Source organism: Loxodonta africana, chromosome 11 (genome assembly GCF_030014295.1).
Source record: "Loxodonta africana isolate mLoxAfr1 chromosome 11, mLoxAfr1.hap2, whole genome shotgun sequence".
Taxonomy (NCBI): domain Eukaryota; kingdom Metazoa; phylum Chordata; class Mammalia; order Proboscidea; family Elephantidae; genus Loxodonta; species Loxodonta africana.
This window is the reverse complement of record NC_087352.1, coordinates 1363366-1388287: the sequence shown is the minus strand read 5'-3', so window position 1 is coordinate 1388287 and position 24922 is coordinate 1363366. Positions and strand designations below refer to the sequence as shown.

The 24922-nt window shown below is 53.4% G+C and overlaps 2 protein-coding genes across 3 annotated transcripts; both read right to left on the bottom strand.

Annotated features, from left to right (window-relative positions):
- Nucleotides 1-301: 301 nt before the first annotated feature.
- CLIP3 (CAP-Gly domain containing linker protein 3) lies at nucleotides 302-13508 on the bottom strand. Of its 2 annotated transcripts, none has more exons than XM_064293507.1 (14): nucleotides 13347-13508; nucleotides 12847-13024; nucleotides 8945-9084; nucleotides 8771-8864; nucleotides 8412-8573; nucleotides 7949-8067; nucleotides 6807-7043; nucleotides 4757-4892; nucleotides 4468-4596; nucleotides 3704-3847; nucleotides 3512-3635; nucleotides 3287-3351; nucleotides 2187-2259; nucleotides 302-1836 (listed from the first exon to the last, which is right to left on the bottom strand). In XM_064293507.1, exons 2-14 carry the CDS (start codon nucleotides 13007-13009, stop codon nucleotides 1782-1784), a joined length of 1641 nt encoding a protein of 546 aa, XP_064149577.1. In that variant the 5' UTR covers nucleotides 13010-13024; nucleotides 13347-13508; the 3' UTR covers nucleotides 302-1781. The 2 variants fall into 2 exon arrangements, with proteins under 2 accessions (XP_064149577.1, XP_064149578.1); XM_064293508.1 differs by having other exon boundaries at nucleotides 12847-13068; nucleotides 13347-13444.
- A 1630-nt stretch (nucleotides 13509-15138) lies between these two features.
- On the bottom strand, nucleotides 15139-19879 carry THAP8 (THAP domain containing 8). The gene is given in 8 exon segments (XM_064293474.1): nucleotides 15139-15238; nucleotides 15384-15441; nucleotides 15444-15532; nucleotides 17765-17837; nucleotides 17840-17987; nucleotides 18213-18278; nucleotides 18281-18407; nucleotides 19848-19879. Coding segments are annotated over 8 exon segments (693 nt in total).
- Nucleotides 19880-24922: the final 5043 nt, after the last annotated feature.

Below are 24922 nucleotides of genomic sequence, written 5' to 3'. Positions count from 1 at the left end.
GCCCCTCGCCTTCGTCTCGGGATAGGCTGCGCTCCCTGGCTCCTGAGCCATTGGGTGCCCCTTGGTCCGCCACAGCCAATCAGAGCTCCAGAAGCGAACCTGTCCGCGCTCCCGAGGGGATAGATGGGCGGAGCGGAGTGGCGGCCGCAGCGCTCGGGGGGCTGTCAGGACCTCCCGCAGGCTAGACCGTCCGATGCCCTTGACCCTGGGAGGCAGGGTTGAAGGAAGGACCTGCTCTCTCAGCCTCCCTCAGCGAGAGCACGGACGCAGGCCGTCACTTCCCACTGACCCGACACACAGATGCCATAGAAACGTCTTTATTGAAGGGGGCAGGGCTCATGCTGAGTTTGGGGGCATGCAGTGAAGGGGCTGTCGTGAGATCTCTTCGGTGGTCAAGGCCCCAGGCCCGCCCAGGACCCCCTGGGCCTTCAGGTTCTCCCTCATGCTGTTGGCCTGGCACAGGCGCTGTGGGGTCCTTTGGGGACTCAGATTTGGTGTCTTGCACCTGTGACCAGAAGGTAGATTGAAACGGGAGGCTCCAGAACTGGGATCCTCTCAGGGCCTTGGAGCCCTCCATGTATAGGAGATGGAGGTCTTAGGATTTGGGGTTCCCTTGGGGCTGGGGCTTTTGGAATTTGACTGTCTTGAGATCCATGGATTCCACATTGGAATCCTCATTTCCAGGGATGGGAATTCTGTTCGGGGTCTCCTGGGGCCTATGAAGAGGGATTGAGATGCCCTGGGAGGCTGGAATGCATATCCCCAGACTGCAGTCTCCTCCGCTCTAGGCACAAGGACCTCCATGATTGGGGTTTCCTGGGGGCTTAGGATTGGGTTTTTAAATTTGGGATTCCCTGGGGATTTGGAGATTTGATGATTCGGGGTACCTGGGAGTTAGGGTCGTGGGGTCTTATTGGGGCTGTAGGACTTGGGAGCACAGGGGAGTCTGGGATGTGTATTCTGGGGTTTGGGATACCCAGAGGCCCAGAATGGGGCCTCTAAATTTTGGAGTCCCCCAAAGGGGGAAGGTCATTACTTTAAAAATAGAGACTTTTCTGGGAGCCTGGCCAGCACAGAGGCTGTGGGCCATGTGGGGCGGGCTTCATACAAGGCACTGGGGGCTTCTTGAGGGGGCAGAGGATAGGAAGACTTGAGGGTCCTGTAATGAACACTTCCAGGACTGTTTTGGTTCTGTAAGTTGGGGGTGACAGTGGGCTGTTTAATATGGGTCTCTTCTTGAGGGGCAAGGACAGGGGTCTATTAATGGGTCTCTGATTAGGGATTGGACTGTGAAGGCTTCATGGTGACCATGGGGTTACAACATCTCAAGGGTGCTTATGGGAAATGGGGGATAGTGACATGAAGGTCATTACTCTGGAGGTGTGACCTGTGTTTATATCAAGGGGACCTGTGGAGTCTTTGTCCATGGGAGGATTTCTGATCCAGTGATGAGTGGCTAAGGAAAGCCCTGCTGTATGATATGGACAGGGTCACTGTCATTTGGGGTAGTATCTGTTAATCGGGGGGTCTGCCGTGAGGGGTAGGATGGGGACTAACCTGGAGGTGCTATACTCAGGGAATCTCTGGGTGACATGGGGGTCTGTATCTGGGGCATTATCAGAGGGAATCTGTTAGTAATGGGGCCTCAGTGATTGAGGGTTGGCTAATGGGGGTCTCTATTCTGGATGTTACTGGGGATCTCTATCTCAGGGTAGAGGGGACTCCTTGTCTCAGGAGATGCTAGAGGGGGCTATGTGTCTCTTTGTCAAGTATGAGGGCCTCTAAGACTGCATCTCCGCCCTCAGCATCCAGGGAAACCAGCAACAGAAGAGCAACCTAGAAAGGAGAACCAGATCATGACCTGATGCGGAGTGCAGGACCCTCTGGATCCACCACCCTCCAGCAAGGACTTGGAGTTTAGCTTTTTGGGATTCTGTCTTTACCTCCCTGGCTGGGCCTTCTCAGGCTTCCTCTACCTGCCCGTTACAAGTTGAAGTCACTGGAATTCAATGCGGGGCCCCACTCCATAAAGACTGCTCCTGGGGAAGCTTACCTAGCTACAAGTTTTTCTAACTTCTGTTTCCAGCCCCAACCTCTCTTCTGAGCTCCAGGCCACAGAGCCCAGCGACCTTGTGGATGCCACTTCCTAAACATCCCATGAAAGAGGACAGGGGTTGGCTACACACCTGGAGATGGAGTTCTCTGACGTGATGTCCTTTGGGGTACGGACTGTCGTGAAGGTACGTTTGGGCTGTGTCACTGGAGAGGAGGGTAGGGCAGATCCTTAGGTGAGGGGATGACAGAGGGAGCCCCATATCACCCCTTGGACCTGAAGTACCCTGCTGGCTCAGATGCATGGATCTTCCAGACTCACCCAGACCTGCTCAGATCCTGTGGTTCCAAGCCCCTCATAGATCCTGGGTTTGCAACACTCACCTGGATTGTTGTCATTCACACTCACTGAGACCCCACATCCCCAGTACAGATCCTACACCATGGACACCCCCCCATCCTTATTACCACTAAGTCATGTCCCCAGTACTTACCCAGACTCCTTGTCATTTATACCTACCATGTTCCCAGTGCTGACCTGCACCCCACTTCAGTAATACCAGCCCCTTATCCCAAATCCCTGCTCGGACCCCTTGTTATTAACAGCCACCTGTGTCCTCAGTGGAAACCCTGGTGGTGCAGTGGTTAAGAGCTACGGCTGTTAACCAAAATGTCGGCAGTTTGAATCCACCAGGCACTCCTTGGATACTCTGTGGCGCAGTTCTACTCCGTCCTGTAGGGTCGCTATGAGTCGGAATCGACTCAATGGCAACAGGTTTGGTTTCTGGTTTTGGTGTCCTTAATACCCACCCAGACTGCTTGCCATTAATACCCATCCATGTCCCCAATACCCACCTGAACCCTTTGTCACCTAATGCTTACCCACGTCCCCAGTCCCTACCTGGACCTCACATTCCCAATATCCATCTGGGTATTGTCAATACACACCCATGTCCCCAATACTCATTGACCTCACATCCGCAGTGCCTGCCCCATCAATACACACCCATGTCCCCAATACTCATTGACCTCACATCCCCAGTGCCTGCCCAAACCTTGTTAACACCTCCAAACCTGCAGCACATACTCCCTTTGGGACCATCTCATCATGTGCCTGGACTCTATGTCCACAACTACGTACTGGGGACTCTCACCAGCATACACCTGAGAACCCAGGACCCTGCCTCCCACCCTCAGACTTACACTCATCCCCATACCCCAGGTCCCAACTCACTTGTCACTTGATGCACTTTTTTGGCTCCAGCGCTGTCCCCAGGAGGGTCAGTGGATCCACCGATCCTGGGGAAACACAGGAGTGGGGGGTCAGATCCACAAGAGGTGGGGTCTATGAGGTGTGTGGTGGGATCCACACTGCCCTCAGGTCCAAGAGGAGGAGACCATCTGAGGGGGTCAGGGCTCTGAGAGGTGCCCTGGGTTGAGGACTGGAGTCTGGACTCACCTCTGAATGCGGGATGCTGGAGCAAAGACGCCATGCTTTGGGGGGCAGGTGAAGTACCGCACGCCGAAGACTGAGCCGTCATGCTTGCCTGTGGGCTGGTCTAGCTCGATGCCATACCAGTAACCTAGAGCAAGCCAGTGTCAGAATGCTTTGTGGCCCTGTCTGGCCCCCAGCCTAGAGTCCCACCCTCACCTGGGGCAAAGTCTGTCTTCCCGTAGAAGCGCACAATCCCCTGCTTCTGTCCCGCAACCAGGACTTGGTCCCCGACTTCAGCCTTGGCGCCCTCTCGCTGCTGCAGGCTGCCCAGAGACGGGGATGACGGCGACTTCTTCTTGCCTGGAGGGGGAGGGGGCAAGGGGTAGAAGTGGGGCCTCCAGACACCAGCCCTGGAGACCCCAGGCCGCCCGGAAAACTCCGAGGTAGAATCCTGTCCTGGCACCAATCAGGGGAATGCCAGAGCCTTCTCCAGAACTGCGGCATTTTGGGATCAAAGGGAAACTGAATCCCTGATGCCAGAAAACTCCATTCCCAGAACTGGGGGGAAGATTTAGGCATGGGAAACTGAGTCACAGAACCTAAAGAACCCCAAAAATCCTTTCTCAGAGCTGAGATTAGGGCCAAAAAAGAAACTGAGTCACAGAATTCAAGAACCCAGAAATTCTCCTTTTAAAATAAAGGAGGGTTTGGGTCTGAGGGTAAATCAAGTGACAAAGGCCAGGAAACCCACAGGCCTTTAGACCTGAGGGGAAATTAAGTCACAGAAGGCAGGAAACCCCTGGGTCCTTCTAAGAACTGAAGGAGCCAAAGGAGAAACTGAATCACGGAAGTCAGGAACTCAGAAATCCTCCTCTAAAGCTGTAGTTTGGGTCTGAGGAGAAATCAAGTCACAGAAGCTGGGGTGCCCACAAAATATCCTCAAGACTGGCTCTCCCCTGTCTAGGGCTCCACCCTCTGACCTTTGTGCTCCCTACGGCCTTTGCCAGTGACACGGGAGAAACCCATCCGGGGAGTCCTGGGCGTGGAGGTGACGGATGAGGGGGGTGCATCCACTGCCTTGGAGATCTTGGACACGGAGGCAAAGAGACCTGGGGGAGACAGAGCCTGGGCTGGGAGTTGTCCAAGCCTCTGCCCTCTGCCCCACCACCATCTCCCAGCCAACCCCCATTACCTGGTCAGCAGCATTGGAACTGCTGAGGGGACCCCGCCATCCTCACCCACACCCCTCGGGCCCCAGCTGGGACTGACCCTGCTTGGGGGGGCAAATGAAGTACCGGACACCCCCGACACTGCCGTCATTCTTGCCCTCAGGTTCATCCAGCTCCACGCCCACCCACTGGCCACTGGCGAACTCCGTGGTCCCACAGAACCGCAGCGTACCCGTCTGGGGAGACAAGGGAGGATATGGCTGGGGAGGGCGTCGGGGAGGTCAGAGTGGACCACCGGCACAGAGGCAGCATGGTACGTAGATGAGGGAGCCCTGGGTTCAAATCTCAGCTTGAACATCACCATTTATTGGCTATATAACTTAACCTTTCTCCTCAATTTCCTCACTGTGAAATGGGAAGAGAAATAGCACCTGCCTTACGAAACTGTTACAGAGCTGCCCTGCCTATAGGGTCACTATGAGTCAGAATCAACTCGACGGCAACGGGTTTGGTTTTGGCTTGTCTCATACAGTGAGTAGCTACTAGCTACATGTGACCATTTAAGTTTAATTAAAATTAAATTGAAAATCCATTTTCCCAGTCACACCTGCCACATTTAAAGTGCTCCAACATTTTAACTTATTTAAATCTCACACAACCCCATGAGTTGGGGACTATTATTAAGCCCACTTTACAGATGAGAAGACTGACATCCAGAGAAATGGAATCACCCACCCCAGGCCCAGTAGCAAAGCTGGGGTTTGCCTGAGCCAATCCCTGAGCCCGAGCCCGAGCCCCTAACCACTGTGCTGTGCTGTTCCTCTAGAGGGCAGTGATTGTGATTACGTCTCTTCGGCAAACGGTGTCCACTCTCAGGGCCTGTTACCGTCTTCTGGGCTGTGAAATGGGGAGTGTTGCCTGGTTCCTCCTTTCAGAATTATCACAGGGATTTGATTTTATCATGTGTGGGAAGCTTTCGAGATGGGGCTGACACATACAAAGCTCTTCACTGGGAAGCAAAATCCTAATTCCTTTCGGTGGCCTGCAGGCCTGGTGTGATCCAGCTCCTGCTGCTCTCCAGCCCTCCACACTGGATAACCTCCCTCCAGTCACACTGCCCCTTTCCACCTTTGAGCCTTAGTATCTGCTGTTTACGCTGTCCCCATATCTTTGCAGGGTGAGCTGCTTCCTGTCTCAGCCTTGAAATCACCTCCTCAGAGAGGCCCTCCTAGACCATCACAGCTGAAACCACCTCTGCCCTCAGCCAGAGACAGTTTACTTAATCCAGTCATTTAACAAACTGCACAATCCTGATTGCCACCAGAAATTATCTTAAACATGGGTTTACTTTATTGACTGGTCAGAATCGACTTGATGGCATGGGGGTTGAGCCCTGGTGGTGCAGAGGTTAAGAGCTCAGCTCCTAACCAAAAGGTCAGCAGTTTGAATCCATCAGCTGCTCCTTGGAAACCCTATGAGGCAGTTCTACTCTGTTCTATGGGGTCACTATGAGTCGGGATCAAATCGACGGCAACAGGTTTGGTTTTTATCTTTCATTACAAATGGTGCTGTATGAGAGCAGGGCTGGGATGGATATAGCACTTTATTGCCAGAGGTGGGCTGGGCCCAGCAGAGCCTGAGGATGCCTGGTAAATGAATGAAAGCTGGAATGCCTAAATGAGGAAGATTGCTCTGACCTCTAGGCCTTTCCACCTGAGACCCTTTTCTTCGTTTCTTCCCCTGGTTCACACCTCCTCAACTTCAAGTTGGGTGGGGTGCTCTATTCCAGCCTGCCCCATCACTCTGACCTATACTTCCCAAAGTTGGGAGTGCAGAGGTAGCCACCACAATGCCTCCCCCATCACAGCCCTGACCCTCTGCCCTGTGCTTCTCCATCACAGCCCTGTGCCTCCTTCATCACAGCCCTGACCATCTAGCCTGTGCCTCCCCCACTGTGTAGACGGACCACTCAGCCCAGGGTGGGGCACAGAGGAGCTGCTCACGGAAGAATGCTGGATGAAATGGTGGACTGTGTCAATGATTGGGAGGGAGGGCAGACAAAGGGGAGCCTACACTCTGCCCAGGGCCCCGCTCTGAGGGATGAGGGGGCCGAGTCCTGCCCTTCCCCCACCCTATCCCCAGCCCCTGACCTTCTGGCCATCGAGCAGCACACGGTCTCCCAGGCGCAGGCCCAGTGCACTGAGCATGAGATTGCCTGGGACGTTGTCATAGTTGGGCAGCGTAACCTTGGGGAGGGCACAAGACAGTGGCACAGCCTCCTCCAGCAGTGTCCGCAGCTCCTTGGCCACCAGCGCCGCTTCTGCCTTGTCCAGAGACATGTCCATAGGGTCCGGGACCACCTCCGCTGGCACCTGTCCCTTTCGGTTCTGAGGGCCAATGGGGAGAGAGGGGGCAGAGACTGAGCAACACAGGCTGTGCCTCCAGGGAGGCCACGCCCCCAGAGACCTGGGCTCTGGGGTGAAGCGGGGGTGAGACTAGTCTGACTTGGGCCAACATGGGAAGAAGAAGGGACAGGGCATCAAGGTGCAGACCACATCCTCAGGGAAGCCCACCCGAGGGCCCAGGCTGGGGATGTGTGTCAAGGAACTGGGGTGGGACGGGAATGAAGCCAGTGGGGAATGGGGGATACATCTAGGTGCTGTAGGTCATGCCCTCAAGGGACCATGCCTCCAGGCCCCAAGCCCAGAATGGTGCCTTGTGGGGGATGAGCACTGAGAATGGCCTAGTGTGGTAGAGGGTCAGGGGTCAAACTGGGCCAATGGATAATGAAGTCAGGCAGGGCCTCTGGGACGAGGCCATGTGCCCCCAAGATATCCATGCCTGGATGCAAGGTGATTAGTATTGGGGATACCAAACTTGGTAATAGAGGGATTGGGGGTCAAAGATCATATTGAGGGCTTATGGGGGACCAAACCCTCTCGTTCACAGAAGGCAACTCTACTTACCTCATGATCTCTAAATGCTATCTACAAGGCTACAGGTCTGCCAGGATTGAAAGAAAAGATACTCCTTGCTGGGTGAACCTGGGCAACTCCCTTAATCGCTCTGCCTCAGTTTGCCCATTGTGAAACAGGGCTCATAACGGGCTTCATCGGATTCATAATGAGCACCATGTGAGCTCCAGGTAATATTTGTTGAATGTACACACGATTTCTATGTTTTGGGAACCTTGAGAAAAGCACATGGTTCTGACCTCCCCATCCTCTGTAGAGATCTGCTGGCGGGGAGGCGGGGAGGCGGGGGTAGCGGGGCTGGGCCAGGGGGGCAGTACCCGAAGCGCTGGGTTGGCACCATGCTCCAGCAGACACTTGGCGGCACCCAGGCACAGGTTGGAGGCAGCGATGTGCAGAGCTGAGCCGTGGTTGAAGTCACTGCATGTGGAGTTCACCACTAGGAGTGGGCGACAGGAGGGTTCCGCTGAGCGCCCCTGGGACCCCGGCCCCTTGCAGTCATCTCTTAACCCACAGCCCCAGTGCCTCCCGCATCCCCTGAGGCACAGCCCTGCCCCCACCTCAGAGCCCCGCCTCTCACTTCTCGGCCCCGCCGCTCACCGGGTCTTGCCAGTCCCTCCAGCCTCCCAGTCAGTTTCCTCGGGTCCTGGTGCCCTTTCCCCTTCCAGCCAGACTTCAGTTCTGCCCACCACTAGGAGCCACGCCTCCCCACAGCCGGGTTGCTCTTCCCGCCCTTCCCCCTCCCGTGGGCCCGCCCCCTCCCAGCCAGGCTCCCCGCCCTACCGCGGGGCTTGGCACCCTTGAGCAGCACGCGCACAAGGTCCGGTACATCGAAATAGGCCGCGTAGTGAAGCGCGTTCATGTTGGTCCAGCGGCTGCGCAGGGTCACGTCGGCCCCCAGCGCCAGCAGCTGCTGCGATAGGCGCACAGCCGCCGCGGGGTCCCCTGCACGACAGCCCAGGTCAACTTGGGACCCCTCCTCCAGAGCGAGGGCCCAGGGCACGGGAACAATCCTTAGCCTCAGGGGCAGCACTTTGGGGTCTTAGGCTCAGGTTTCTGAACGGGAGTCTTAGGACCTGGGTTCTGGTGGTTTTAAGGGTGTCAGGTCTGAGGACCTGGGGTGTGGGAGCTTGGGCCCTCACCGACTCCGTGCGCCCCAGCCTTGCAGGCATAATGGAGCAGGGTCATGTCGGTCAGCCCATCACGGTCATTCACGTGGCATCCTCGACGCAGAATCTGGAAGTACCAGGGGGCATAAGGTTACCCAAACGTGGGGGGCCCCTCCCCACTCCCCCTGGCTTTCCCAGTGCTCTTACCTCATTGCCGATTAAGTCAATCTTGTGCTGGACTTGGGGCACCCACTGGCGCACAATGCCGAACAGCTCAGGGATGGTGGTCTGGGGGTCAAACAGAATCTCCTGGCATGCCGGGTCATTGGGGTCGAAGAAGGTGAAGGCTGGGGTGATGAGAATCCAAAGTCACCCCAGGCAAACTGCCCATCCCGAGGCAAGGGAGCTCCAGTCTTTGCTTCTAAGACCTTCTAATGCAGTGATTAAGAGCTATGGCTGCTAACCAAAAGGTTGGCAGTTCAACTCCACCAGCTGTTCCTTGGAAATCCCGTGGGGCTGTTCTACTCTGTCTTATAGTGTTGCTATGAGCTGGAGTCACTGACGGCAATGGTGGCATATGGGCCATCGTCAACCCACAGACATTTTCTGTGTGGCCAGCATAACGTTTAAAAATCAAGAGATGTCACATAAAAATCTGGATCCCCAGTGTGTCCTGAAAAATTGGAAGATGACGCAATTCCCATACAGCAGCAAGCCCCACCTGCTGAAACAGTGTGCTGAGCAGCACAGTACTCCCGAGCCTGGATGCCCAAGGGGGCCACTACTGCCCTAGCCCACTGCTGCTGTCAAGAGTGTGGGCACATTTTTTCCCAATATCCAGAGTAAAAACGAAAACGCCAGAATCCCTGGCTTGCGAGAAAGATCTCCCAATTCTCAAACACTGTGCAGTCTACATGTCTCCATGGGCAAGATGCAAGCTGTGGCCAGCCGGAGGGACACCCATCTCCCTGCACTAGACTGGGGGCTTAGGAGCAGTGGTGAGTGCTGCCCTCTGTGGCAACATGAGCATCCAGCAGAGCCTGGCACGGAGCAGGAACTCAGTGCCTGCTGAATGAATGAGTACATTGATAACTGGATCACACATAGCCCAGGGAAGTGCCATACAGAAGGTGTGTCCAGGAATCAGTCCAACGTTCTCCTTTTAAAACCCAAGTCACGTCATGGCCTTCCTTGGCTCAGAGCCCTCCTCTGGCTTCTGCTGCACGAGTAGAAAGCAAAGTCCTTACTGTGTCTCACAAGGCCCTGCACAGTCTGCCCCCATCACTGCCCTGCCCTCTGCCCCCACTCACTCCTCTCCAGCCACAACGGCCACCTCTGTCCCTCCAATGCGCCAGGCAAATTCCTGCCTCAGGGCCTTTGCACTTGCTGACCCCCACCACCCCTGCACCCTTCTCCTCCCCACCCCATTAGGAAGGCTTCCTCCACAGGCTTTGCAGGCCTGTGCTCAAATGCCATGTCCTCAGAGGCCTCCCCGACCTCCCTGTATAAATCAGCACCCCTGTCCTTCTCCGTCTCCTGCCCTATTGCTGAATCACAGCACACAGCTCTAGTTAACACAGCTTGTTTACTTCTCGCCCGCCTGGTCCCTTTCTCTCTTTCTCCCTTTTTTTTCCCCTTCTCACTGTCCCCTCACTAGAATGTGAACACCATGAGTCTCTTCTGCCTTGTTTACTGCCTTAGCCCCAACGCCCAGCATGGTACCTGGCACACAGGAGGTGCTCAGTCATTCTCTACCGAGTTAACGTACAAACACACGGTTCCCTCAAGGAACCCACCTTAGCCCTCTCTGTGTCTTAACCCACATTTCCAGACTCCTTTACACTGTGACTCAACCCTCCTTGTTCTGCAAACAGGGTTCCTTGGGGGCTGCAGCCTAGACCCTCTTCCCACTGGGCCACAGTTTCCAAAGGAGATTTTCTAGTTTCCTGGGGTGGATCCCCCACCCTGAGCCCCCCAAATAGCTTTCTTATTCTTTCATCAGACTGAAGGCAACCTGTAGTCTCCCTAAGCCGCCTCTAGTGGGTGACATGCCCTCAGTGGCCATTCTCTCTGCCCCATCCTGGCAGGTGCCTTCTCTCTGAACCTGGTGCCTAGTTTCTGAACCTCACAGTTGCTGGGGACTCTCAGCCAAGGTCTTCTAAAACTTCCTCCTATATCCAACTCTGGCGGAGTTCCAGCCCTCTTTACTCAGTGGCCCTGGCAGTGCAGTGGTTAGAGAGCTTGGCTGCTAACCAAAAGGTCAGCAATTTGAGCCCACCAGCCGCTCCACAGGAGAAAGATGTGGCGGTCTGCTTCCATAAAAATTACAGCCTTGGAAACCCTATGGAGCAGTTGTACTCTGTCCTATAAGGTCGCTATGAGTCAGAACAGACTCGACGGCAGGGGGTTTGAGTTTTTTTCCGTTTGCTCAGTAGCCAGAGGGAGTTTTTAAAACTATAAATCAGACACACCACTCCTGTTTTTAAACCTCCGCCCCCCCCTGTTGTCCCCTCTTCACAGGAGACATCCAAAGTCCTCACCATGGCGTTTAAGGTCCTTCCAGGTTTGACCCTTACCAACCTCTCACCTTAACTCTCATCACTCCCTGGCTGCAGCCCCGTGGCCTTCTTTCTGTTCCAAGCTCAAGCCAATCCCAGGGCATTTGCGCTTGCTGCTCTGTGCCTGGAATCCTTTCTCTGGCTCTGCCACGCTGATTGTCCTTCATGCTTTGTCTCAGCTTAAATGCCACCTCTTCTGAAAGCCCTGCTGTCTTAGTTACCTAGTGCTGCTATAACAGAAATACCACAAGCGGATGCCTTCAACCATCAGAAGTTTATTCTCTCACAGTCTAGTAGGCTAGAAGTCCAAATTCAGGGTGCCAGCTCCAGGGGAAAGCTTTGGGGGAAGGTCCTTGTTATCAATCGTCTCGTGGTCTAGGAGCTTCTAGGCACAGGGACCCCGGGTCCAAAGGACATCCTATACTTCCAGTGCTGCCTTCTTGGTGGTATGAGGTGCCCCTGTCTCTCTGCTTCTCTCTTTTCCGTCTCAAAAGAGACTGACTTAAGACACAACCTAACCTTGTAGATTGAGTCCTGCCACATTAACATAACTGTCCCTAATCCTGCCTCATTAACATCATAGAGGTAGGATTTACAACACACAGGAAAATCCCATCGGATGACAAAATGGTGGACCATCACACAATCCTGGGAATCATGGCCTAGCCAAGTTGACACACACGTTTTGGGGGACACAGTTCAATCCATGACACCTGCCCTGACCATTCCCTCTCAAGTAGCTGCCCACCAGCCATCATCTATTACCTCTCCATCTTTTCTTTCACAGTTCTCATTCCTGTCCAAATGTATCTGGTTTACCTGTTCACCTGTTCATCGTTGGTCTCTCCTCCTCTCCTGAGAGCAGGGAACATGCCTGGATTGCTCACGAATAAATTCCCATCGCCCGGCATAAGGCTTGCCACAAAGTGGCACTTGATAAATACTGCTTGGTGCGTGATTAGACAGTTTTGGTTTCCCCAAGGGGCAACCCTCTTAGCTCCACACCCTCCTACTTCAGGGCCTTTGCTCCTGTGGTCCCCCTCCAAGGCCCCCTTTGCCCCACCTTTTCCCTGGTTAACCCCCAATTCGCCTTTGGGTCTCCCTCGAATGCTACCTCCTTAGGGAAACGTCTCAAAGAGCTCTTGCAGCATCCTGTTCTTGGTAAATACGATCTTCGTCATGTCTTACAATGACATATTTATATTTTTATACTTATTTGTTTGTTACTGAGGCCTGTGAGTTCTCTTAGGGTAAAAACCGGGTCTGTCTTGCTTGGTGCTGTGCTCCCAGCTCCTCCCAGCTCCTAGCATAGAGCTGGGATCATGGCAGGCTTTTAACAAACGTTTGTTGAATAACTAAATGATCGAATGATGTGTCATGAATCAAAAATTAGTATTATTCCAATTCCATGCTCCAATGGGTGAATTAATGAAGGGGGCTCACCCTCAAATCCCCCAGAGCCCCTCCACCATTACCACCAGCAGAGCTCAGCCCACCCTCCCTGGCCACCCAAGGCTCCAGGCCAGATTCCAGGGTGTGGAGAGTGGTTACCGTAGTCCTTGGGGAGCGGGGCAGGCGCAGAGGGGTGCACCACAGGCTTCTGCCGGCGCTCCTGGGTGGGGCTGGGGGCCTCCGGGACGGTCTCCTCCTCCTCCTCTTCCTCCTCCTCCCCCCGGGGCGGCGGGGCCATAGGGGCAGGATCTGTCTTAGTCATGGTCTTGAGTGGCCCCTGGGGGGCGAGTGTAGAGCTGGGGGCGGCCTTTCAAGCAAATCCTAGAAGCAGACAGCGGCTAGAAAGGGCCCTCCCCAGGCTCCGGGATCTGAGCTCCCAGGGCCCCGGCTGGCCTCTGCCCCTCAGCTCTGGTTCTTGGTCCACCATAAGGGACTCCTGTTCTCCATCAGGGGGCCCTGGTATGTGGGCCCAGCCCCCCATTCTTCTCCAGCCATCAGGTCCCTCAGTCTCCGCCGCCCCCTCCCCTGGTTTGTTTATCTCGGGATGCAGGATGCTTCGCCCCTCCCCTTCTCCCCAGGTCCCCTTCTTCCCATCTTACCTCTGGGGGGCTGGGGCTGGAGACCAAAGCCGAGACTGGGGAGTCCGCGGAAGTAATGGGGTTCAGGGGACGTGACGGGGGAAGAGAGGGAGACAGAGAGAAGGGGACGAGGCCCAGACGCCGACGGGAGATAGGGGTGGAGAGGGAGGGGCGCCGAGGGCGCATGCGCCGCATTACCCCCAACCGGGAGCGGGGGAGGAGATTCTGGGAGTCTGCTCGCAGGGATGAAGGGGCAGGAGGTGGTGACAGGAAGGAAAGAGACAGACACGGAGGGACAGGGAGAGGAAGGACAGATGGCCACGGAGAAGGATGGGAGACACGGACACAGGAGATGAAGCAGAGACAAGGGTGAAAAGAGAGGGATTGAGAAGCGGGCCGGGTCTTTTTGCCCATCCCCCTTGTGACAGAGCTTTCCTCCAGGCCTGAAAACCAGACAAGCTGGGGCAGGGGTCTAGGTGTGTGGTGATGGTGACCCCACCCTCCGTGCTTGCCCTACATAAGGGGTGTCTCAGAAGGGTGATTTTGTAGATCATCCTATGCTCATACGGCATTTACTAGGCCCAGAGAACTTAAGGCACTTGCCCAAGGACACACAGCAAGTAAGTGGTAGAGCTAAGACTTGAAGCCCAGGCAGTCTGGCAGCAGTCTCTTACTAACCATGTTACATGGCTTTAGGGGTATCTAGGGAACAGATCTGCCGATGGATCCCTCCAGCCCTCTCCAAACCTGTTCTCCTCCAGAAGCCCTTCTGGAAACAGCCCAGGGCCCTGGCCCCCCAGCTCCATTGTCCTGGCTTGGCAATTACACCTGGGCTGGGCTGTCTGTGGCATGTGCTCTGTTCTGCCTGTCATCACCCCAGCCTGAACAGGGCTGGGTGGCTTTGTCTTCTCCCCTTCATCCTTCTGACGGGCAGGCCCAGAATCTGATCCTCCAGCCCACCCTGGGCCCTCATCCTGGTCCATTCCCCAGCCTCTCCCCCATAGACTACTTCAACAGCCTCCTCCCTGTTCTGACTTCCCCCATGGTCTGTCCTCTACATGCAGCCACAGGGACCTATTAATGCCATCTGATCAGGGACCTCCTGGGCTCAGAGGCTTCCAGTTGCTGCACCTCCCTCCAGGTAAAAGCCAATGTTCTCACCTATAAGGTCTTATGTGCACTTGCCCCTTCACCTCTCCAATCTCCTGATCTCACCTCCTACCACCCTCCCCCTCACCTTTCACCCCAGCCATATTGGCCCCCATGCCCTTCCTCACCCAGGACCCCTGCACACCGCTCCTTAACCTGAAATGCTCTTCCCCCAGATACCTGCACGGCTCCCTCTTTTAGGATTTTACTTATTGGTGCCTTTTCAGCAAGACTGTCTCTGCTCTCCCTATCCATAATTGCACGCCATCCCCCATACACACACCCTTCCCTGCTCTAATTTCCTCCACAGCAATACTGCCCCCCTTGATTGGACACCCTGGATACTGGGGTCTTCCAGGGGCTGTTTGTTCTGCCTGGGACGCCTGGCCTACATGCTTTCCAGGCCAGCTGCTCATCCGGTCTCTGCTCAGAGGATGAGAACCCCCCGCCCCAGGTCCTCTCAATCACATATTCATTCAATCTGAAAGTATCTTGCTTATTAGTTTACTGATTCATCTTCTACTCTACCAGAGGACAGGGATTTCTGTCAGCTGTGTTCCCTGCTGTATCCCAGCTGGGCACTGGGCTTGGCAGAGGCTGGGTGGGGCTCTTCAGAGTCAGGTACAACTCCCCCAGACAGCCCCTGTTCTGCTCTGAGGTTGTCTTACTGAGTGCAAAGATCCAAGCTGGGGGTAGTCGGGGCCTGGTGCCCAGAGGCTGATGGAGGCCTTGGGCCCAGGTTGGCCCTGAAGCCCAAGGGGTCCCTGGGAGGGGGATGAGAGCCAGGCCCTTGAGAGAGGTCAGCTTCTGGCCATGGGTGGTGGGATTGGGCGGGGCACATGTGTGGTGAACCTTCATCTGTCTTCTGTCATCTGTCCTGCAGCATTGTCTGTTCGGGTCCTCACGTACCAGAGGGGCCGAGTGTCCAGGAACTCAGGCTTTGCGTCCATGTGGGAGGGGCAAGGCTTTGGGCAAGGACCACAGAGACGTCAGGCCCTCTGCAGATGACGGTGAGGGTTCGGGATTCCTCAGGCCCAAGGAGTTGAGCCATCCCAAGCAAGGATGTGGGAGAGATGGAACACGGGGGTGGGAGAGGAAGAGGCAGACATCACGACGAACAAGGAGGCCGAGGTGGGGAGGTATTAGAAAACAAAGAGAGATATGCGGAGTCAAGGAAGCAGATGTGAGAGACAGACAGACATTCATGGGAGGGAAAGAGGTATGGGGAAGCGAGGAGAGAGATGTGGGGGACAGAAACATGGGAAGACAGATGTAGGGGACAGAGAGATGTGGGGGCCAGAAAGACAATGCTGAATGTGGGGCAGAGGAGACTGAGAGACAGGGATGAATGTGTGGGAGACAGGGATCCAATGGGGGGGAGAAGGCAGAAAGAGACACTGTCAGTCCAGGAGACTGGCGGGCTCCATAAGTCCCAGGCCTGAGTCTGAGCTCTGTACCTGCTCTGCCCTATGTCCCCCCTGTGTCCCAGGATAGCTCAGGCCACAGTCTCAAACTTCAAAGTCCCTAGGGGCAGCCACCCTGCAGCTCCAGCTGACTGCTGTTGTTGTTGTTGTTAGGTGCCATCAAGTCAGTTCCCACTCATAGTGACCCTATAGGACAGAGTAGAACTGCCGCATAGGGTTTCCAGGGAGCGGCTGGTGGATTCAAATTGCCAACTTTTTGGTTAGCAGCCAGGCTCTTAACCACTGCACCACCAGGGCTCCAGCTGACTGCTACTACCCAGGAATATAAACCCGGTCTTGCCAGGTCTGCTTAGCCTTCAGGAAACACCAGAAATTGCTTGAGAGCATTTTTAAGGCCAAACACACCTGTGGGCCATGTCCAGCCCCATCGCTGTTAGCCTGAGACACCTTGTGTGTAGAAGTGCTACAGGGGCTCCCTTCTGACTGCCCCACCCCGCAGGGCCCTCAGAGCCACGCCTAGGCCGAGGACCTCATGCTTGGCCCTGGAGATTTAAGCAGGGAAAAGGCCTAATCAAAGCTTCATTTTTAAAGAAACAACCCCCCCCCCCAAAAAAAAAAAAACAGTAAAATAGGGAGGCAAAGGGCCTTAGGTAGGGCCCGGGAGACGGTGGTGCAGTAATTGCAAACTCAGGCCCTGCAGGGGCCAGGCCGGGAGCATAAACCCACAAACAGGAGCCGAGATGGGAACCTCGGAGGTGAACAGGACAGCACAGGCTTTGTCATGGATTGAATTGTGTCCCCCCAATGTATGTGTCAACTTGGTTAGGCCATGATTCCCAGTATTGTGTGACTGTCCTCCATTTTGTCATTTGCTGAGATTTTCCTGTGTGTTGTAAATCCTATCACTACGATGTTAATAAGATGGATTATGGGTAGTTGTATTGATTAGATAGTGTCTTAAGCCAATCTCTTTTGAGATATAAAAGAATTGAGCAGAGAGACAGGGGACCTCATACCACCAAGAAAGCAGCGCTGGGAGCACCCTTTGGACCTGAGGTTCCTGTGCTGAGCTCCCAGACCAAGCCAAGACTGATGATAACAAGGACCTTCCTCCAGAGCCTTCCCCTGGAGCTGGCTCCCTGAATTCAGACTTCTAGGCTACTGGACTGTGGGAGAATAAACTTTTGTTTGTTAAAACCATCCACTGTGGTATTTCTGTTGTATCAGCACTGGATGACCAAGACAGGCCTCCTCTGGGGCCAGACATCTGGGTTTGAATCCAGGCTCTGCCACTTACTAGCTGCCTGACTTTGGGCAAGTTACTGGACCTCTTTGTGCCTCAATTTCTTCATCTTGACAGTGGGGACCATAACAGTATGGAGGTCACAGTGAATTTCCAATACCAAACACTGGCAGACAATACCAAACACTGATAGCTGTTGAGTGGATTCTGACTCCTCTAGCAGAACTGCCCCGAGGGTTTCCGAGGCTGTAAATCTTTAAGGAAGCAGGCTGTCACATCTTTCTCAGGTGGAGCAGCTGGTTGGCACTGCCGACCTTTCCGGCAGGCAATAAGGGCTCCTTAAGTATTGTTATTAATAAATGCAGCAGCCACGGCTCAGCTCCCACCAACTGCTGCTTGACATTGTCAGACTAAATTTTTTTCCCAGAAAAGCCAAAAATTTGGAAATATGATGAAATGTTCTGAGTTTTCTATTAAACCCCGGATTAAAAGAAGACACACAGTGTGTGGGCCGGGCGAGCGGCTGGTGGGGTTGCCGGGCGGGTGGCCGGTCAGTCGCGCAGCGGGCCTGGCGGGCCCCGGAGTCCAGGCTCTGCAGGCGCCGCTGCAGCCTCCGCACCCGCCGCCGCAGCGCTCCCAGCGCCGCGCCCAGCCCCACCCCGGCTGCGGGCGGAAGGGCCGGGGGAGCAGGTGCGCGGTGGCCGGGGCCTCGGAGAGCCCTGGTGCAGGTCCCGGCACCACCAGGTGTACAGGCCAGGGGCGGAGACGGCGGGGTCTCGGAGCAAGGGGCACGGGCTCCTGCGGAGGCGGGGAGACCGGCTTCTCGGTGCTTCGGGACTGCTCGGCCTCTGGAAGTCGAGGCGAGGGTGGGGGCTGGAAGCATCAGGGCCAGACTCCAAGGGGGCCTTTCCTCAGGTAAGGCCACACCTTAGGGAGGGAAACGCTGAGTCTGACTCTAGGAGGGTCCCCCCGCCCCAGATGCGAGGGCTGGGGATCAGACTCCACGGGTTATTTACCGGGTGGCAAGTCTGGGAGAGTGGCCCCTCGGAAGTGGGAACCCCCAGCTGTCACCGTGGTGGGAGGGGCGCGGGAGAAGATGGAGGGCGCCGCGTCCTGTCGCAGGTAGAGAAAACCCTTTAGCGTCACTGGTACCCGGCCGGCGCCAAGCGCTCGATACACAGGTGCTGGTGGCCGCTGGGCGCCCAGCGTTCGCGGCCCGTGTGCCCCAGCCAGGCCTGCAGCCGGAGGCCATCCTTCAGCCGGAACCTGCAGGAGCGAGAAAGGTCACTGGGTCAGCGCTCTCAGGTCCAGCCCCACCCCTCCCTGAGAACACCACACCGGGAGTTCCCTGGGCTCCAAGCCTGGAGTTCCCTGGGCCAGGAACTGGCCATGCCTGCCACCCAAGCGTTCTCACTTGACACCTACATCCCGTTCCTCGGCTCCCCTTTAAAACACTCATTATCAATCCACCTCTCCCACCTCCACTGCCGCTTCTCCCCCCTCCCCCCACCCCACCCCATCCAGCCTGTAGGCTTTTGCTGCAGGCTCCTTCCTGGTCTCCCTATCACCTCCTCCCATCCCCCACAGCCTATCTGTTCCCCTACAGGAGCCGGAGGGCACAGTTAACAAAGTCAGACAAATCTAGATTGTGGAGATACTACAATGCAGCGCAGTCAATTACTTAATATGGCCCTTCTAGCCATAGTCTTCATGATGCCCACACAGTGATTGGGTTGTTATTGTTAGGTGCTGCCAAGTCGGTTCCCGCTCATAGCGACCCTATGCACAACAGAACGAAGCACTGCCTGGTCCTGAGCCATCCTTACAATCGTTGTTTTGCTTGAGCTCGTTGCAGCCACTGTGTCAAACCACCTCGTTGAGGGTCTTCCTCTTTTCGGCTGACCCTGTACTCTGCCAAGCACGATGTCCTTCTCCAGGGACTGATCCCTCCTGACAACATGTCCAACGTATGTAAGATGCAGTCTCGCCATCCTTGCTTCTAAGGAGCATTCTGGTTGTACTTCTTCTAAGACAGATTTGTTTGTTCTTTTGGCAGTCCATGGTATATTCAATATTCTTCACCAACACCACAATTCAAAGGCATCAATTCTTCTTTGGTCTTCCCACCTTATTTGCATAGGGATTGGGTGGGACCATGCAAATAAGGTGTGTGTAACCCTAACAAATTGTGGTGGTTGGTGTTGTGTGTCAGCTTGGCTAGGACATGATTCTCAGTATTGTGTGGCTCTCTTCCATTTTGTTATCTGATGTAATTATCCTACATTTTACTGTTGTAAGGAACCCTGGTGGCACAGTAGTTAAAGTAATAGGCTGCTTACTGAAAGGTCAGTGGTTTGAAACCACCAGCGGCTCCAGGGAGAAAGATGTGGCACCCTGCTTCCGTAGAGATTTACAGCCTTGGAAACCCTATGGGGCCACTATGGGTTGGAATCAACTCAAGGGTAGTGGGTTGGGTGGTTGGTTATGTGTTGTAAATCCTCACCTCTATATGTTAATGAGTCAGGACTAATGTGGGGTATGTCTTGAGTCACAGCCTTGCAGGAGGGCGTGACTCAAGTCCCATCCTTACTCAAGTTATGCCCTTCCCTGGAGTATGGCTTGCACACAGTGTATACATGTGGGTGCTCTGGGAGGGCTTCTCTCTGCATTTGGATCCTGCATCTGGCTTGTCATTGTCTGACCTACGGCTCTTGTGACTTGAGCCAGTGGCGTGCCATCGGACCTGCCGATTCTGGGATTTGCCAGCTTCCGCAGCCCTTTGGGCCAGCAGCCTATCATCTGACCTGATTCACCAGCTTCCACAGCCTTGTGAGCCAGCAGCCTGTCATCTGGCCTGATTCACCAGTTTCCACAGCTTTGTGAGCCAGCAGCCTGTCATCTGACCTGATTCACCAGCTTCCGCAGCCTTGTGAGCCAGCAGCCTGTCATCTGACCTGATTCACCAGCTTCCGCAGCCTTGTGAGCCAGCAGCCTGTCATCTGACCTGATTCACCAGCTTCCGCAGCCTTGTGAGCCAGCAGCCTGTCATCTGACCTGATTCACCAGCTTCCGCAGCCTTGTGAGCCAGCAGCCTGTCATCTGACCTGATTCACCAGCTTCCGCAGCCTTGTGAGCCAGCAGCCTGTCATCTGACCTGATTCACCAGCTTCCGCAGCCTTGTGAGCCAGCAGCCTGTCATCTGACCTGATTCACCAGCTTCTGCAGCCTTGTGAGCCAGCAGCCTGTCATCTGACCTGATTCACCAGCTTCCGCAGCCTTGTGAGCCAGCAGCCTGTCATCTGGCCTGCCAACTTGGGTTGGTCGGCCCCTGTGGCCACGTGAGTCAGGAGAAGCCTATGCCTGACTTATGGATTTGGGACTTGCCAACCTCTGCAACCATGTGAGCCATTTCCTTGATACAGTTTGTGAGTTCTGTGAGACAGCAAATTAAAGACGGGAGGGAGATTACTGATGGGAGGAGTAGTTGATGTTAGAGATGATGGAGTGGGAAAGCAGTTTGGAAAAGTTGGACATTTGGGACGTCTTTAACCTTTGCCTCATAGGAAATAGTTTTGTGCTGATCCTTATATTCATTTAGTTCATGTCTGAATGGTGGGTTATGCTACAATGGCACAGACTCACAGGAATATGTGGTTTTGGGAAAAAGGGAATAAATGGGAGAATAAGAAACCTTTGTTTTCTGGATGGGATGAACACCCATGGATTTGAAGCAGCTCTTACACTGCAATTAGTTACCCAAGACAAAAGCTATTCATGGGAATTAGGAATGGTGGATGTAACTCCTGAGGACTTGGCTGGCTGCGTGCATATGGAAATACAGAGTGATAAGGAAAGGGTGAGACTTGCAATTCCTTGGTTTCTGTTATCAATAATGGCTGCAAGGGCAGGGAAAAACAATGTAGGGGTTTTAGCACTAAACCAAGCCAGATCCGGTCCAGTTGGTGTGAAGACCACTAGCCTCAGGGCCAATATGGAAAAGAAAAATCATGTTGGAGCAACAGGGTGAGTCCTATGACTGTTGGTCACCAGGAAGGTAGTCTGGGAGAGGAATAGGCAAAACGAAGAAACTATTTAAACCAGGCGGCACAGTGTAAAGGAGTTGCTTCAATATGTAGATCAGAATCATATGGATTGGGAGAGTGACTTCTAAGGGGCAGTATCTTTAGTTTGAATGCTGCAGAATGGAAGAGTGTGTTTGACTTGATGCAAGACCCATCAGTCACTATGGAACAGTCACAAATGGTGAGACAAGATCCAATTACACGAGCAGACTAGCCCAGAGGGGACGGCCAGCCTGGTATACTGGATAAAATTTGTAGTGAGATTTGTTTACCCTGAAAAGGGAAACTGCCCCCTCCCCCTCTAAATACCCAGTGGAACACTCCAGAGGAAGCAGCTGACATGCGATGGGAGCCATGCTGGAATGGCTTCATGGTGATCAGGATATTCATCCTAATGAGTATGCTTCTTACGCAATTCACGGCAGATATGGCAATAAAGGGGGCCCCTTCTACTGGGCACCCATGTAACCTTGCTACTGCAAAATGAAGCAACAATCCAAGAAGCCTTGTTGCATCTGTTGGCACAGTTTCCCCACGTGGACCTTACAGATGCAAGAAACATAAAGATGATTCATAGGGGAATGGGAAGAGGCAATGGGGAAAGAACTTACCCCAGCAGGACAGAGATTTTTAGATGGTTACTAACAAACGGGGTTGTCTCAGTCATCTAGTGCTGCTAAAACAGAAATACCACAAGTGGATAACTTTAACAAGAAGAAATTAATTTTCTCACAGCCTAGTGGGCTAGAAGTCCAAATTCAGGGCATCAGCTCCAGAGGAAGGCATTCTCTCTCTGTTGGCTCTGGAGGAAGGTCCTTCTCATCAATCTTCCCCTGGATTAGGAGCTTCTCCATGCAGGAACCCTGGGTTCAAAGGACGCGCTCTGCTCCTGGTGCTGCTTTCTTGGTGGTATGAAGTTCCTCTGTCTCTCTGTTCACCTCTCTTTTTAATATCTCAAAAGAAATTGGCTGAAGACACAATCCCATCGTGTAGTTTGAGTCCTGCCTCATCGACACAACTGCCGCCCCCGCCCCCATTGACATCATACAGGTAGGATCTACAACACATGGGAAAACCACATCAGATGACAAAATCGTGGACCATCACATAGCAGTGGGAATCATGGCCTAGCCAAATTGATACACATATTTATGGGGAACACAGTTCAGTCCATGACGGGTGAATATAGCAGACATTGACGGAGTTGAGACAAAGATTCTAGTGCAGCACTATAGGAGGCTGGGTGAACAAATGTAAATTCGTGCCGGTCCCCCAATGTTAAAGAGGCCTAAACAAGTCCGTTCTAATCACCCCAGTCAGGAGGAATTTAATGACGGGAATTCCCACCTGGGATCATTTGAAACAGAGGCTCAGTTAGTTGATCAAGATAAGGATTGATGAGGGGGCCAAGGCCTTCTGGTCCAGCCCCCAGCAGTGTGCATGCAAAGTGGCCTGGGGGTGGGGAAGAGACCTTCCTGGGCTCCTGGACACAAGAACCCAATGCACTGTAATCCCAAAACCTGTCAATAAAATCTTGAAGGGGCCGAAGGTTAGAATGGGGGTGGGGGGTATGGGGATGCAACAGTTGATGGGACTAGGGTGAACGTTTGGATGAGAACTGGAAGATTTAAACAGATCTTGTATAAAGCAGTTTCATCTCTCTTACCTGAATGCATTATTGGTATGGATATTATATCTAATTGGGGAACACTTTCTGTACCTAATATTGTAAAACTGAAGGGGTATAAGTCTGTCCTTAGGCCAGTATTGATATGACTTGCTAAATGGGAACCATTAGAATTGCCCAAGCCCACTCAGGTTGTTAATGTTATAAACAGTATAGGATACCCGGTGGACAAGAGGAGATTACTGCTTTGACTAAAAACGTGCTAAGGCTGGAGTGCTGGTGCCAACAAATTCTCCGTATGACAGCCCTATATGGCTGATGAAGAAGTCGGAGGGTGCGCGGAGGCTGACGGTAGACTATAGAGGCCTAAATAGCGTCACCTGTTGCTTCAGCTGTTCCAGGCATGGTATCAATTATGCAGAAAATGTAACAGGCTAGGGGAGACTGGTGATTAATTTTGCAAATGACTTTTTCTCAATCCCAATCTCAGAAAAGAGTCAGCCACAGTTTGCTTTCATGTGGGAAGGACCCCAATTTACTGCACCGTAGAGTGGTTAAGTGCTATGGCTGCTAACCAAAAGGTCAGCAGTTCAAATCTGCCAGGCGCTCCTTGGAAACTCTATGGGGCAGTTCTACCCTGCCCTATAGGGTCGCTATGAGTCAGAATCAACTCGATGGCAGCAGGTTTGGTTTTTTTTTTTGGTTTATTGCCAGGGGGTTATTTGAATTTGCAGGCTTACTGTCAAAGTTTGGTTAGAGAAGACTTGGACTTGGTGTAGATCTCAAGCGTAATGATACATTACATTGACAATATTATGTTAACATCAAACACCAAAGAACAGGCTAGGGCTGATTTGAATACGGTGGTGGCCTACATGACTAGCAGAAGCTGGTTAATAAATCCAGTAAAAATCTAGGTCCCTGCCCAAAATGTGAAATTCTTGGGAATAACTTGGGCAGGAGCCACCCATGACATTCTGCAGGCAACCAATAAGAAATTTCTGTCACTATCTACACCTAAGACTAAGCAAGAGGCCCAACATTTGGTTTCTCTATTTCGATTTTGAAGAACGCATATTCCTTATCTGGGAATACTGCTGCCTCTTGTCCATAAAACTACCCGAAGAAAACGGCATTCAAATGGGGGCCAGAGCAACAGCAGGCTATGTCTGAATTAAAGAAAGTGGTTTCACTCTCCCTTTAGGCCCTTATGATCCACATTCAGGCATGATTTTAGAGGTGTCTGCACACTTGCTCATGCCGACGAACTTACGGCAAAAACCTGAGAACACCACCCTATGGCGACCATTGTTATTCTGGACTAGAAAGCTTCCAGTTGCTACAGTATGATACACACCATTTGAAAGGCAATTACTCACCTGCTATTGGGTGTTGACTGAGACTGCCTCCGTGACAGACAAAATCATGAGACCTGAAATATCCACCATGTCTTGGGTGATAGCAGAGAAACACTCTAATAAGGAAGGCAGTGCCCAAAATAGTCCCATAATAAAATAGAAATGGTTTGTACCAGAACTGGGGGAATGCAGGGAGGCACCCACTGTATCCATGAGCACGTAACCTCTTTTCCCATAGATCCTACCCTGGAACCATCTGAGAAGCTGACAGAGCCCATTACTACATGGACAGTGCCCTATGAACAACTTTCTGCTGATCAGCAGATGGCATTCCGGGATACATGGACACCATTTGACGTTGACAGCTGCCACATTAAGACCAGCAGATGGAAAGAACCTAATTGAAGAAGGTCAGATCAGTTCAATCCGCTAAAGTGCGTGCTGTCTTCCCGGCCCTGAGGGAAGAACTGGGCAATGGTGAGTGCCCACATGTTTGGATTTTTACCAATTCATGGGCAGTGGCCAACAGCCTGGCTATACAGTCGGGCAAATGGGTGATGGAAAATTGGACTATTAAGGGGACACCCATGTGGGGCATGGACCTATGGAAGGCACTCCGGGAATTCAGAGGGTGGATTAGCATAGGATACACTGATGCCCATCAGAAAAAAACCCCTTTCCTGGATCAGAAGGCAACTGGAATCAGCAAGAGGG